The sequence below is a fragment of the Daphnia pulex genome, chromosome 2 (assembly GCF_021134715.1).
Source record: "Daphnia pulex isolate KAP4 chromosome 2, ASM2113471v1".
NCBI classification, from domain to species: domain Eukaryota; kingdom Metazoa; phylum Arthropoda; class Branchiopoda; order Diplostraca; family Daphniidae; genus Daphnia; species Daphnia pulex.
The window spans coordinates 9,791,986-9,807,277 of record NC_060018.1 but is presented as its reverse complement, the minus strand read 5'-3'; the positions used below and the strand labels follow the sequence as shown (position 1 = coordinate 9,807,277).

Below are 15,292 nucleotides of genomic sequence, written 5' to 3'. Positions count from 1 at the left end.
TAACAGAGCAAAAATAAGTCTGATGAGAAGGGGGCGTGCCGCGGCCGAGGAAGGCTAGACGACCTTCAGTTTATCTTTGAAGTGCTAAAATAAATAAGTTTACACCCTTAGGGTTGAGCAGAATGTATTCCGCTGTTCAATGTGTAATTTTCACGAAAAAAAGTGTCAACACCTTTTCTGTGAATTTTTAAAGAAAAGAAATTGTTTCTACTTAAGTTAGGATAACCATCTTTTGTATACTTAATCTAACTATCTTAGACTATATTATTATTGAATAAAAAATGAAAAGAACTTGTGAAGTCATCCATAGCGCATAGTTCAAAGTAGGGTGGTTTTAGCGTTCGGAAAAGATCGATGGTGCTGCCATCTCGGTCGTCCGATTTCGACGCGATTTTTTTCTAAAATTAAGTTATCATTCTTTCATCACATTCTGATCAATAGTTTCCCCTTAATTTTAGTTTAAAATACAAAAAACTGTAAAGTTGTTTGATTTGATTGGAGTTGGGCTGGTGTGGTGTCAGATAAATAAAGTAATCACTTGAACAAGGCTTAATTATTTACTATTAATGTTTTTTTAATAATTTTATGATTCACAAATCAAAATATCATCCTTAAATTTAGCAAACTATGAGCATTTATTTTATTCGAAAATTTATTCAAAATACGAATAAAAATAAATTTTATTTTTATTCTTTATTCTTCATTTTTTATTTGTATTCTTTATTCTTATTCTTGATTCGATCCAACTTCCATTTTATTCATGTTCATATTCAAATACATTGTTACCTTATTCGGCAGAACACCGCAAAAAGTCTTATTTTGACCTATATTTAAGATTTATTATAAGAAAAATTAATTCGGGAATATGACCGCGGTAAGGTTTTGTCGTTTTTGTTAGAAATGTCCCTGAAGTTTCCGTTTTGAAACTGAATTAAAACTGAAAATTGGACTATTTAAATCCATTCTTCTATTGACACACAACTGACTTCCAAGTTCCTTTTTATATGCAAACATGCAAAAAAACCGGATTAGGCTCTCATTTTTAAAACATTTTTTAAATTATTTTTAAAAATAAAAAAAAATGTGAAAATATTATTAAGATATTGAGTGAAAGACAAACTGCAAATTTTAAAAAAGAAAAAAAAAGATTTTCAATTTAAATTATTTTTAAAAATAAAAAAAAAATGTGAAAATATTATTAAGATGTTGAGTGAAAGACAAACTGCAAATTTTAAAAAAGAAAAAAAAACAGATTTTCAAAATTTTTTTGATTTGTTTGCGGTCTGATTTTAAAAATATCGATATTTTTAAAAATTATTTTAAAAATTATTTTAAAAATTATTTTAAAAATTATTTTAAAAATTATCATTGCAATTTGATTTTAACGGATTTTACAAATATTTTTCGGTATTTTTCATCAAATAGATGTGAGCCAAATAGGCCTAACGTGCCATACTCCGTCAGCCCAAAAAAATCATTCCCCGACTCCCCGTCCCCGAGTCAATTCCCCGAGTTTTAATCTTTTTTTGTTTACCCGTCACTCCGTTTGAACGGGGACTCGGTCGTAGCCATTTTCCCCGAGCTTTAGTTCCCCGACCCCCGAGATTAAGTTACCCCCCATTTCCAACTCGGTGATTGTGATTATCATCTTCTTCCGAATGCGCTGGATTTCGGTTTTCAACTTGGTTTCCGCATGGACAAGATTTCGATATAGACATTTGCTGACATTTGCTTCCTTTAAAAATCGTTTGGGAGTGAATAAGTGACTCAAATGGAATTACTTTAGCGCTAAAGCTGATATACGTAATTACTTTATAGACTTGAGATCTTCCTCCTCATCGGTAAGTCGGCTTTCCATATCGAGATTGATTGGTTCATCTAAGCTGCCATTCCATGCGACGAACGCGATGTTCTTCAACTTTACGAGCCTGAATATTATTTTTAAAAAGGGAATTGTTAATCAAATTATCCAAATCATTCGATGCCAGTATACGTACAGTCTCTGGATTTCTTTGTATGGTTAACGCAACTCTTCAAGTTCGTTTTCTAGACGGCGATATTCAATTTCTAACTAATAGAATCTGCTGTTGAGTTCAGACTTCAGAGTACTGGCTCTTCAGCTCAGCGATCTCATCTAGTTAAGGAAATATTGTCAGTAACTAACAAGTGAAACTCGGAAAATATGAATTTACTACCCAATTTCTTGTTTTCACGGGTAAGCTGATCTTTCCGTTCGCGAGTTTTGTTCAGTTCGTGAGGGGAAGCGTCGTATAGGACAGTCAGCTCAATCTTATCCAACTTGGATTTGAATTCAATGTTGATGAGCTCCAGTTGCTTGCTGCGCTTCTGCATCTCTCGAGCGGTGCTATTAGCCTGGATTGATCAAGTTTCAATTATAAAACTTCGCTTTTCTTTAGTGTTTTGATGAATTACCTTCTTCAAATCGATGATGAGAACGTCTACCTCACTCTGTAAACGTAACGTGCTCTTCTCCAAACCTGAGCATTTGGAGATCAGAGCGCTGATCTGTTTTTCCAGTTAAGTCACCTGGATGTGAAATTTGCGCCTAACAAACAACGGGAAATGAGTCACGAACCGTTTTCATCAAATCGGAGGGGAAATTTAGACGTCCTACCTGATTTCTTCGATCTCTTCGGTGTGAAAAGTGCAGGCATGTTCGTACTTGGATTTCCAAGACAGACAATCCTGGTTGACTTTGGAGAGCTGACGTTCCAAATCCAAGCAAGCTTCCGCTTCCTCTTCCAGCTGAACGCGGATCGACTCCAGCTCAATTTTGACTGAGTGCAAATTACCTTCCAAAGGGGAACGGCGCTTCAAGAGAACAGAAATGAATTTTTTTTTGTGCCATCGGTGGGATGTAGGACGTTCAGGCCCCGGCGTTCAGGCCCCGGCTTTCAGGCCCCGGGCCTGAACGTCCAGATTAGGCCTGAACGTCCAGAATAATAATAGTAATACAGTGTATGTAATATGTACGTCCATGACCCTTCGACCATTAGTTCTTTTTTTTTTGTTTAGTGAATGAAAAGTTGTTGTTTAAACTTTTAAGTAGTTTAAAGTATAAAGTAGTCTGAAGATTTTACATTAAAGACCTTAATGGAATGTCTGGGGATTAAAAAAGCCAAAAAACTAAAAAACTAATGACAAACCCTCAATTGACGCAGAACAAAATATCTCAGCAGTAGCAGACGCACCTAAAACAGAAAAGATAACAAGAAAGATCTGACGAGATAGAGACGTGGCGGCGGGATTTCCGGAAACTGCACACAAAATGGAAAAGAAAAATAGCAGCAGAATTGAAAGCCAAGCAAAACACTATTAAGAAAAAGGTAAAAGATACTGAAATTTGAAAAAAACATCACTGTGCCTTGTTATAATGATGTGTGTTTTAATTTTGGACGTTCAGGCCCAACAGCTGGACGTTCAGGCCCACGTAGAAAGTGGGCCTGAAAGCCGGGGCCTGAACGTCCATGACCCCATCGGTGGAGATTTACGCTTTCTTCTCTTATTAGTTTTTACGCGTTTTTTGTCTTCAAAGCGACGACGCAGATCTTCGAATTTATTTGGCTTGAGCTGAGTTGCTTTTCAAATAGCTGATGTTTTCGTAGCTGAATTTCAGCTCTCGTACTTCCTTGGTCAGTTCAATGTTTTCCTGTTAACCAAATAAAGTTTGTAAGTTATTGTGATCATTTCCCTTTATTAAATTGTAAATTAATCGTTGTCTTAAAGTGTACAAACGAGTTTTGTGGCTGCTGATGTCGATAATAGTGCTGTTGAGCTCTTCCACTTAGAGTGTGAACTCATGAATGTGCAACTCAAACTTTTCTACTTGCTTGGTGTATGTTTCAACTTCCTGGAAAATAAGCAATGATTTAAGAATAATTATACCGTTCTATTCAACAATCTACAATGGAATTTTACCCTATCTTTGTAAGCTGACTCAACATGAGACATAAGCTCGATTGCAGAGACCACAGAAGACAACAGCTCCTTCTCCAACTTTGACTTCTCTTTCTTAGCCCTGAATGAACTACTCGATGAATCTTTGCTGGGAGAATTATCAATTGAGTGTTTCTCAGCTCTGTTTTTTATATTTAACTTCTTCACCTAGATATTTTAAAAATAGAGAATTATTCTTCTTGCCGTGACACATCAAAACGTGTTGACTAAAAATTACCGTTAATTTCGTCGCTATTGTATAGTGAAATCTTTGCAATGACTGATTCCGTGGCAATGTTAAGGTTATTCCTTTTATTAGTTGGCTGAAGCCTGAAAGATCATAAACAGAATTATATAAAACTTTTTGTTCTCATACAAAAAAAAACAATTCTTACCTTAGCTGAATGCTATCACTCCCAGAAGCAGCCAATATTAGCTGTAAAGGGAAGGCCAGCTGCAGCTCAACCTGAAGTTGACAGATCTGCTGTTGAACAGTTGAAGATGCAGTTTCTGGAGGATCTGCTGAACACATAGTTGAAACTGAGCAGTGGCAGTTGCTGAGCAGTGCATTTTTCTCCATTAATATAGAGTGGACATACTTCTCGCAAGAAATAAAGTTCCAACAGCTCAACTACACAGGGGCTTCTGATGTACCCAGTCCCAGCTCCTCCAGTGAAAAACATCTTTTTAGTCAAAAAATCTTAAATGTGAAAACTTGGTTAGAGCTGATAACCAAGAAGTTTAAGGAATACCTACAATAAGAAACATAATTATATAAAAATATTTGTTCTAGTCTAGCACACAAAAAAACAATTCTTACTTTTCCAAATTAGGAACAAACAGACCAAGCACAAGCAAACACCAAGTTTCTTATTAGAAATGAAAACATATCGTCTGCTTCACAAACACAATTATTAATTTGAAAACAAATGACAAACGACAGTTGTCTAGATCATCAAAGGAAACACAAATAAAAAATTTACGAAGAAAACTTTCATAGTATCACCCATGAAAACAAGATTCCTTCGGTAACGTCCTTCGGTAATTTTTTTAAACGTTAAAGAGACAGAAAATCAAGGTTATAGTAGATTAATACATACTATAACGTTTGGAAAATTCTGTTTCCCTTTATTATCTTCCATAATTGATTCTTTATAACTAATTGAAAAATAATCTGTAATATTATGAGTGGTGCGAATTATGAATGGCGGAGGATTCGCCCCGCCACCCCACGTCGCACTTCATGTTTAGATTAAGTTATAGCAATATTTATTACTATAGTAACATGGAATTAGAAAAATTATTAGTTACATATTAACTACAAAGAAATGGATGTGCTCTTATAGCAGTTAGATTAAACCACCGCTGAAAAAATCTTTATAATTAAGGCATATAACCTAAGTGTTTTACGACCGGTTCCGAAATCGATACCGATGGTAGCGTCGCTAGGGATATTACCATTGCTTTACTTCGACTTTTGTTACATTATTTGGTGTAGGCCTACTCACCAACCGGGCCACGCATTCCCTTATATAAAAATGTCAATGTTGGTCTAATGGTTAGCAACTCTGGCTGCCACTCGTACTGTTTAGTGTTCGAATCTCAATCTCGAAAAATAAATTTGTAATTTTTGAAAAATTACACTTAAAAAGCTTTCGGAGGTAAATGGAAGTGGAAGATCGGTGGTAACTCTTCACGACCACCAGAAGATCTTGATGACTGTGAAGAGGACAAGGGAAGAAGAGAGAGATGACCCAGAGCTTCAAAATGAGTATAATCAAACATTTTTAAATGTTCCTCAACTTCTTGGTTGATGACTAACTGTTAAAATAAGGAGGAATAGAAATTTTACTTGATCAAAAAATTTATTAAAATCAAGACAAAAAACAGTAAACAAAAAGAGGTGATAATAAAACAAAAGATTTAAAAAAGTAATAATGGGAAAATACAAAGTAAAAAGAAGAATAAAGAACGAAATCGAAATCGAACATAAAAACAAAATCAAATAATAAATACTCTCCACTTCCGTAGCAGAAAACTTGTTTTGCTAGGGAAGATCCAAACTTTTTTTTTGTTTTTGTTTACACTGCTGAGCATGCACTGACAGTTGGAAGGTTACGCAAAAAAAGCGAATTCACTGCCTAGGATTCGGCAACCAGCTAGGTAACAAGTACGCAAATTAAATTTTTAAAACAGTAATGAAAACAAATGAAAACCCCGTTACGCCATGTATCAAATTTTGACAGAATTATGTACAAAATTTGGTGACGATTGGTCATTCAGGGAAGAAACGTATAAAGGAACACTAAATGGACATTAAACCCTCTGAATTTCACTACTAGCTACTACTACCCTACCCCCTATACCCCACACCCTATATTGTTAAGGACCTTCGTATATAAATATACCTCAGGGATAAGCTTGAATAGAACCATAGCCTACTCTATATAGGAAGCCGAAAGGAAGGATATCTCTCGCGTGTTGGAAAAGTGAAGCCTACTTTGCTCACCTTTCCTCCGATTTCGCATCTTCCAAGTGGACCCAGGGGGGCCATCTGGTGAGCGAAATAATGACACGCCCTCCGAAATTTCGAATGTTATGGTTTGGGGGGATTACCCTGTAATTTATGAACGCACCATTAATATGTTGCCGTGAGGGATTTCATGACAATGTTACATGGAACGGTGGACATTATTGTTTAGTGAATGGCCCTTCGTAGCCATTTAACAATCATATCGATAGAAACGTAAACAAATCCGTGTTTTCAAATATCGCCACTAGACGATAAATTGGCTCCCGTGGGTCCACTTAGGGCGGAGCCAAATAAGAGGAAGGGAACCTAAATTGGCTTCCAAAATAAGGCCAAACCTTTCGGCTTCCTATATAGAGTAGGCTATGATAGAACATAATCAAAGGATTCTGACTGCTATCAATTGGCAACGGCCGACGGGGGTAACTAAAACTCGGGGGTCGGGGCATGGACTCGGGGGTCGCCATTTTCCCCGAGCATACGGTGTGTCATTTCAATGTCACACGACACCAAAAAACACGTTTAAAGTGTGTTCAAACGGGGTGACGGCCTGACAGGTAAACCCTTGGGTAAACAACGAACGACTAAAACTCGGGGAATGATTTTTTGGGCTTGCAGAGTGATTTTCTTTCTTTTTTTTTTACAAAGTCCCTTTCTTTCCATCCCATATTAATTAGCTGTTGCGAAGGTTGCGAATTACTATAGGGTGCGGAACGAACACTCATTTTCTGAATTTTTTTTTTCAATAATCGATCACCAAATTGGATTTGAAAACTAAATCAATCAAAATTCTAGAATTGTTTCGTGACGGTTCTAGAACGGTTTTCCAATCGTGTTTCGTTACGGGAATTCTCCTCGTGATTTTGAAAGACAATCATGAATTGCCTCTAGCTAATTTTTAGTATATATGTTCAGTAGGCTATGCCCTGTGCTCGCGGCTGCTCGCTGTTATTGGAAGTCAATTCTGTTGAATTATTTTTCTCATCAACTTCCACAAAAATTTTCAGATCATCTTCGTCCGTCTTATCTCATCTTCTTGACGTAGGTTTTACCGCACTATAGATCAGAACTGTTGCACTTCAATTAATACGACTATTAACTTAGCTTATCTAATGCGATTCCTCTAAAACGGACAAACCAAGAATCAGATTAATAATAAGTGTTCTAATGTGGTAACAAATCAGAATAATATGTAGTTATCTTAGAAAATATTCATTGTGTACCGTGGTAACTCAGTTTCCGCAACCTACACGCTCTTTGTTCCAGTACGTCGGGACAATATAGTTATTTCGAAATAGTGCGTGGGAAATACACGGCGATGACAACGGACAATCGATTCATTTTTATGTAACATTAATGTATTATCTCTGTAGAATATTAGAAGGAGCCATTGACAACACACAGTTAACGTGTAATATCGACATGAGTTTTTCCGAGAAAATTCTAATCATATCAAACGGGTTGCGCTCTTTTGTTTTGACAAAAGCCGATCCATAAGTAAAAGAGAATCGACATGGAGATATGACATTAAAAGATGAAGGAAAAAAATAAAAAAGAAAGAAGAAGACCACTTTGATTTTGGAACGAGAGAAAGGAGATAAAAGATGAGAGACATCGAAAGCACGATCAACATTATATCCATTCCGAATGTTGTTTTTTTTGTCTTTTTTCCCGATTTTTATGACTTTTGTGCGAGAGATAAAAACACACACACCAAAAAGTCTGCCATTTGCAAGTTGGATTTCGAAACAAAATCTCTAAAATTGAGAAATTTGTCTAAGTTTCAAATAGGAAGAAATACAAAGATTTTTCTCCCTCCAGTACAAATCTTTCATGTCTCGTTTGTTTTCCTGGTGTTTTTTTTTTGCTTGTGTAACGCGTGAAATGTCATCAGTCTAAAGAAATATTTTAAAACAGAGAGATCGCCCTCGCGGACTTGGTGCACATTAGAAACTGAAATTTTTTAAATTTTTATTTCGAGGTTGTAGTGTTGTTATTTTGAAAATCTTCAAATGATTTGAAAATTAAAAAGTACGTCTTACTTCCTTTTCAATACGATACTTTTTTTTTAAAATATTAAAAGATGCGTGTCGCCAACATCTTGACGAGTACTCCGAGATCAATTTTCTTTTAGTTTTTTTTTCCAATTCTTCGCACTCGATAAAAATAGAGATTATCATATCACCACCAGGATGTGGGCCTATTCTTAAATGAAAAAATGGGGAGTGTAAATTTCGCGGAAACATGGGAGTGTTTGATATTTGAAGATAGTGCAGTTAATCTTTCGCGCCTTACTTCTACTGTAAAAGAAACTAAGAAAAATTAGTCGACAAATAGGAAAGGAAAAACGAAGAAACAAATAAACGAAACAACAGGAGAAATAGGAATTGGGAATTAGGTCCTGGGTTTTCAAATGAAATTTCATCTTTAAGGTCGTGCGTGAACAGGGGTTGTGTCTTCGGGACTAGGAGAGTCCTCTTCTCGGCGTGATTTAACACGAACTATCTGACGGCTGGGTCGACCTGATTCTTCTTCAGTTGCACCATACCCGGCCCCTGTAAAATCAGCAGTCGAGGAATACATTAAAAGCTTGTTCGCAAATGTTTGCATATACGCAGAAAAATAGCATTACCATAGCTACCGAATGGCACGGCCGAGGTTGTGCTGGAGCCCAGTGACGAGGGCATCACTCCGCCGAGAGAAGGGCCGCCCTGAATCCGTGCCTTTTCCGAATCGTAAGTTGACGCATTTGCCAAATATTCATCGGATTTCAGGAGAAATACGGAACCGACGTTGAGTTGGGGGATTTCGTAAAATACGGTCAGCGTTAGTACCATGAAGACCAAACCAATTAAAAGGTAGACTATTTTCGAAAGGAATAAAATATTTAATCATTTTCGACTTTGATAAAGTTTGTCAGTTGGTTTCTTTTTGTTACCGGTGGTTCCGATTTTGTAAAGTGGTCTGAGTGGCTGATTGGGCGAATCACCCGGGATATAATCACCCAATCCAATCGTCGTGAGAGAAATAAAACAATAATAAATGGAGTCGAGATAATTCCAGTCGGGTTCCAAAACGTTGAAAACTCCAGCCGGAACCAGAAAGAAGAAAACGACTAGGACAGTGGCGATGACTAGAAGATGGAAGACGCGAATGTTGAACGGCTGGTATAGATGGCCTAGTTTGGCATTGAGGTAGCGTAGCAACCAGGTACTAGGAACCATAAGTCGGTCCACCAGGGCTGTCAAGAGCATCAACGTCATAGGGATACCGATCAATGCGTACACGATGCAGAATATTTTGCCTCCCTCAGATAGGGGCGTTACATGTCCATAACCTAAATTTAGAGAAAATTATGTAAGCATTAAATCTCATCCAGCTGTTTAAACATATTTTTTATTCTTATTTATACCGATAGTCGTGACAACAGTTCCAGCGAAAAAGAAGGACTGGCCAAAGCTCCAGTTGGGTTCGGAAGAGACGTTTCGAGTCACAGCTACTCCACGATTTGTCGCTTGGACAACATCCATTAACAATGCGTCTAATTCTTGTTCTAAAATAAAATAAATAAAATAAAATGTTAAAGGTTGTTAAGTACACGTCAATGCCATTTCAAATCAAGGTCTTTCTTTTTCATGATCAACCTTGAACAGCTTATCTTCTAACCCATACGAATAATTTTTTTTTCCCAGGCATATAGGACATATTTGATTGCCTCCCCTGGGTAAAACGGAGGAGGCGAAAATACAAAGATAGAAACTGGAAGAAAAATCCTGAGAGTCATGTGAGTCATTAAAGGGGTGTTTAGACCTGGAATCAATGGATATTTGAAGAGAAATTTTTCGACGCGATTGCGTATATCTAGACGGTACTGGCGATTGAGGGGCTGCTCCATGGAACTAAAGACTAAGGCACCGAGAGATAGGTACGTTATGAAGACGGCGAGAAAGGCGATCAGGAACCAGGAGCTGCGTTGGAGGCCTAGCCACAGGTGTCGAAGTGGCGACTCACGAAAACGACCATTATTCGACAGTAAAGGCAGGCGGTCGTCCGACCGTCTTTGAGCAACATTGTGGGCCATAGTTATTTCAGATGGGTGGAGCTGAACCATCACAATGGCAATAAAGCACAAACAGTATTGTGTTCGATGAATAAAAACATATAAGCACAGTTAGATCAGCAACTGCTGTTGGGCACGACTGACAGCCTTGGCTGCAGCTTGTTCACTAATTCCTTACTTTGACTTGCCTCCTTAAAGAAGACTTAAAAGTGTTTTCATACGTCCACTTATCTAACGCCCTACCCTGGCACAAAAGAGCGGAACTATTTAAACCACTTCCTTTAGATATCGATGGATATTAAAACAAAAGTACTGTTATCACTTTGTTGATATTCCAGAACGAGAGGATCTTGTATCTATCGAGTTCACAGGGGAATGTTAGTCGAAACAGAGTGACTCACTGAAGAGATCCAATTCGATCTAATTAAACTCCTTACGAGGCAAAAAGGGATTTGTGTTGTTGTTAGTGTTCTTTTTTTTTCAAGCGTGCGTTATTGTCTTACTTCTGCACCATCTAGCGCTGGAAAAAGAAACAGTTTTAAACTGCCACCTTGCGGTTACATTTTCGTAAACGGAATGAAAACTTTTCGTTCAGTAAAAAGAATCGACCAATAATGTCGGTTCCCTTCCCAGCGTATACAATGTTTTAAACGATTAAAACAGGCGTTCACTCACGCGCTTAAAACTCACTTATATTTTGTATGGCCTAACCGTCACACATGATGGGAAGAAAAAAATGAAAAAAAGTAAAAAATCGAATGTGCGGATATGCGGGACACAAGCTGCGTCTACCAAACTGAGAGAAAAATCAATACCCTCTACCCTTTTCCCGCAAGATAAGGGGATGGGAGGAATGGTAGGGGGGAGTTTGCTCTCCGACTCTCAGCATTGTGTCCATGCCTACGTAACAACGCACCCTCAATCTCCGCCTACCTCATGTACAATCTACACTTTACAGCCCTTTCTCTTCATTTCTCTTGTGATGTCTAAACGTATAGACGATGGCTGCCCGGCCCACCCAACGCTCAGCTTCTCAATCAATATTAGGTTATAGATGGCAAAGGCTATGATATTTGTTTGTGTCTGCTCCGGTATTTCGTGAAACATCAGAGGAGGAAAACAACCCGACCAAGATGAAAGAGAGACAACAAAACGTTGACCCTTATAAGAACCACTCCCACGAGTTCGTTCTCCGTCCTTGCAATCCCCAATAGGATCTTTGACTCCTGCTGAACTCTGGTACCCTCCGGTTTTTTCGCTGGTTCGTCTTGCTGGAACAAGATCACTTGCATAACACCGGGCATGTGTTGCTGACATCTCATCGATCGAAAAGAAATAAAAAAGAAAATACTACACCGACTTTCGAATCGACCTTTTTTTTTGTCACTTCTCGGCAGTCATTTCCATAAATAAGGGGGAGGGGTGAATCTGTTATGTCTGTCAAGTTTCCTAGAGACGGGCAGCCCTAATGACGATCGGCTTTCTTGCTGGCGCTCTTTTGTTCAAGGAACCAATCATTCGGTTCGTTGTTTCAGCGGTGAGGGCCTCACATCTTTGCTGCCTTGGTTCCTGCTAACTCTAAAACAACGTCGGGCATATGGTCTGACGTTTTCAACAAGCCATTATGATTATTTCTGAAGATAAGCCACTATTCGATTAGGATCGACTGACGTCAATTCTTACCCTCTCCTATGTACGTTGCACGACAGACCAGACCGCGCAGTCCGCCATTAAACCCATCAATATGCATCCCTTTGTGAGTGGTGCATGTCGAGTCTGGTAATTGATCAATCGTTTAGAAGATAGATCGTTTCATATGGGAGGGGGGGGGGTATTAACATCGTCATTCGATTATCTAATACGGTCGCTAGTTTATATTGAATTTCGATCATTTGCTGCAGCGCATCAGCAGTCGCCGAGCCAAAGTGAAACTACCTGTTGATGATGAACTTGAATCGACTTACCAGTGATACAGGAGTGGGTGCGGAGGAAGTGATTCTTGCGGTCGCGCATATTTTTCACTTCGGCCACCTCCAGCGGAGACTCGATGGCCGAAAAAATCGCTGCTCCCAAGATGAGAAAGAGTCCATAGAACGCTATCAACAATAGCAGGCGAAAGTTGCTTTTCTTCATCTTCAAGAGGCCTGTCCAGTCGGTCGTGATTCCACTACTCATGACCTCGTTCCGATTTCGGCCTCGGTCTGGCATTCAACACAAAAAGAAGTCATAACATTAAGTTCAATCTCATCCATAGGGTACAGTACACTGGGCTATATATGTAAACGGTCATAATGGGCACAATAGCCATTGCTTTGCAGAATAGAAGAAGGGAGAAAAAGAAAAAGCAAAAAGAAAAAGGAAAAACTGGGAAAATGAGAAAAAGACGCGGCTGTGTGCAACCCTCATTCTCTCTAAGAAACGCTGTGTTGAAAAAGGGAAACATGACCATGCTTTGAAAATATTCTAAATTCTATGTTTTCAAAACGGAAACACAAAGTTTAAAAAATGGAATAAATTTCTTTTTCTCATTTTTACCTTCGCGCCACTTTTGACATTAAACCTAATAAACGCCCCTCATTAAACGACACATGATTTAACTAAACATTGCGTTAAGAAAAGGTAAAAATGTTAACTTTTTGCATCTCTTTTGGCGGGATGTAAAAAACAAACATTTTGAAACATCAATAAATGAAATAAGTATATATCGCGTGAATTGATTTGATAATCAAGTTTATTGCAAACCTTATCTTTAGTTTGAATACATCCTAGCAGAAAATTATCAACGGCTTGTTTCCTCCAAATTTCACACAGCGGCGGTAGAATAATTATTCAACATATTTAATAAAAGGCCCATGCCACTCATTTGATATGGCTGCGATGGGTATTGAACTCGGGACTCCCGGGTCCCAGTTCGATGCTGATCCACTGTGCCATTCTAGATATATTTTGAATCCTCCACAATCATGGCATATTAGACGATGGGCGTTGGGACCTTTGAAAATTTTTCCGAATATCCAAACATCACTTCCAATTCGATTCGTAGCACCCATCACACACACCACACAAATGAATTAAAAAACATTATGTGAGCCATTTGGCGACACACTCGATGCATAGATATGCTTAGTCAACTATATCGACGGACAAACTAGAAGTATAGGCCATTTCACGCACCGTGCCTATGCACGTTACGTATGTTTAGGCAATACGCATACATATAGCATACGAAAGAAACAGTACTTAATGAAAAGCTTTTTTTACACTAATTGTATTAAAGTATGTTGACTGATAGTACTTTTGGGACTTTAAGTACTTAATCTCTTGAATCGTAGTTATTTGAAAAAGTTGTTTGTGGCTTTCTTGAAACTATGTTTTGAATTGTCCCCTCAATGATTTTGTTTTTCTAATAAAATGAATATATAGAGGATGCAGAAGATTAGATTTTTACCAAATTAGGTATAAATGCATTAGCTGCAAATTAAGGTATTCAACTTTAAAGTTAATTCATTTATTTATGTAAATAACATTTTTTAAGAATTTCGAGAAATATGCAAATAAGGGGAGGGATAACAAGGCCATGGCTTCCAGCATAGCCTGGGGTTCTTTCGGGGCGGTTAGGTTAAAAACAAAAAGAAAACAAATGTGTTTGGTTGGGGGGAATCATTTTTGTTTCGAAAAAAATTTCTAAACATCGTGTGTCGGAGGAGGTGACAAACAAGTCATGTTTAGATATAGCAAAACATTAGTTTCCTTTTAGAACACAGCGTTTCTTAGAGAGTTGGGTCTCATGGTTCGTGACAACCCGTCATTCAAACGGGTCGATGCTGCCAGCCGTCCCAGCACTCCCGCACGTCATTAACTAACTTTCATTCCCCTAATGCATTTTGTATGGAAGATGAAGGAAGAGTCTCCGCTCTTTTGCGTGATGATACGATGAAACATCTATTGAAAGTATGCTTGCCTTTCAGCCAATAGCCGAAAGATCAAGCTCTCAAAAAGCTCTTATATATACGCACGTCTGTTTCACACAGAGCACAGCGTATACACTAACGGAAGACGAAAGGAAACAATCAATAAAGTCGTTTTAAAGGCTCCGCTATGTATAAGAGCAACTATACACATCAGATGTTAATCCAGACGCCCACGCTTCCACTGGAGCACAGTGGAAATCTGACGGAACAAATAACGGACAACAAACACTGAATTTGGTTTCTCAAAGCCTAGCTGCCACCTATCAGTTTCAATCCAATGTCTCGTCAATCAGAGAAAATCGAGTTACAAATGACGTGTGAAAAAAAAAGGAGAAGAAATCTTTATAAAAATGGCAATACCTTTTAAAGGAGCGGCGTTAAGATTGATCGGCGGAAAAGACAGCAGTGAGCCAGTTAAATGGCCTTAAGGGTCATAACCAATGCGAAGAATGGAAGAGACACGACGCCTAAAAGGATGAAAGCTGTGCGAGAATCTGTCCGTTGCGTCTCTTGCCGATCATCAGAACGGCCTCTACAATCTCCTGTGGCAACACAAGCACAACCGGACACGACCTAATGGGGACGAGACTAGAAACGAGGACGACGAAAACGCCGAACCGAATAAAACGTCCGTTGCTTAGGACGCAGATTCGCCAGTGCGCAAGTGTTGTGCCCATGCGCGTGCCGATGCCGCGCGGCACTCGTCTCTAGTTCTAGGATCAGCTACGGGCTACCGTCGTAATAGCCACTGCACTACAATTCCTTCCAACAACC

At 38.5% G+C, this 15,292-nt stretch overlaps 1 protein-coding gene and 1 long non-coding RNA gene across 8 annotated transcripts; both read right to left on the bottom strand.

Annotated features, from left to right (window-relative positions):
• Window positions 1–736: 736 nt before the first annotated feature.
• LOC124206078 lies at window positions 737–4,963 on the bottom strand. Of its 6 annotated transcripts, none has more exons than XR_006879558.1 (13): window positions 4,778–4,954; window positions 4,557–4,709; window positions 4,353–4,476; window positions 4,196–4,287; window positions 3,940–4,125; window positions 3,753–3,871; window positions 3,538–3,670; window positions 2,636–2,832; window positions 2,434–2,566; window positions 2,196–2,373; window positions 1,998–2,134; window positions 1,812–1,928; window positions 737–1,735 (listed from the first exon to the last, which is right to left on the bottom strand). It is a non-coding gene; the product is annotated as an uncharacterized LOC124206078 (long non-coding RNA). The 6 variants fall into 6 exon arrangements; XR_006879560.1 differs by having other exon boundaries at window positions 4,557–4,624; window positions 4,778–4,953; XR_006879553.1 differs by having other exon boundaries at window positions 3,538–3,871; window positions 4,353–4,479; window positions 4,778–4,963.
• A 2,871-nt stretch (window positions 4,964–7,834) lies between these two features.
• Window positions 7,835–15,175, bottom strand: LOC124188960 (potassium channel subfamily K member 1-like). 2 transcript variants are annotated; one of them, XM_046581901.1, is made up of 6 exons: window positions 14,879–15,175; window positions 12,512–12,748; window positions 9,900–10,040; window positions 9,426–9,824; window positions 9,120–9,350; window positions 7,835–9,042 (listed from the first exon to the last, which is right to left on the bottom strand). In XM_046581901.1, the coding sequence occupies exons 2-6, from the start codon at window positions 12,720–12,722 to the stop codon at window positions 8,915–8,917; spliced, it is 1,110 nt and encodes a 369-aa protein (XP_046437857.1). In that variant the 5' UTR covers window positions 12,723–12,748; window positions 14,879–15,175; the 3' UTR covers window positions 7,835–8,914. The 2 variants fall into 2 exon arrangements, with proteins under 2 accessions (XP_046437857.1, XP_046437856.1); XM_046581900.1 differs by lacking the exons at window positions 12,512–12,748; window positions 14,879–15,175 and adding an exon at window positions 10,298–11,041.
• Window positions 15,176–15,292: the final 117 nt, after the last annotated feature.

Bases quoted from the DNA above. Each gene is read 5' to 3' on its own strand.
- LOC124188960 (XM_046581900.1), bottom strand. From the start codon at position 10,598: ATGGTTCAGCTCCACCCATCTGAAATAACTATGGCCCACAATGTTGCT. The intron at 10,041-10,297 runs GTCTAAACACCC...ATTTTATTTTAG, and splicing joins CAAATATCCATTGATTCCAG to AACAAGAATTAGACGCATTG. The intron at 9,825-9,899 runs GTATAAATAAGA...CTCTAAATTTAG, and splicing joins AACTGTTGTCACGACTATCG to GTTATGGACATGTAACGCCC.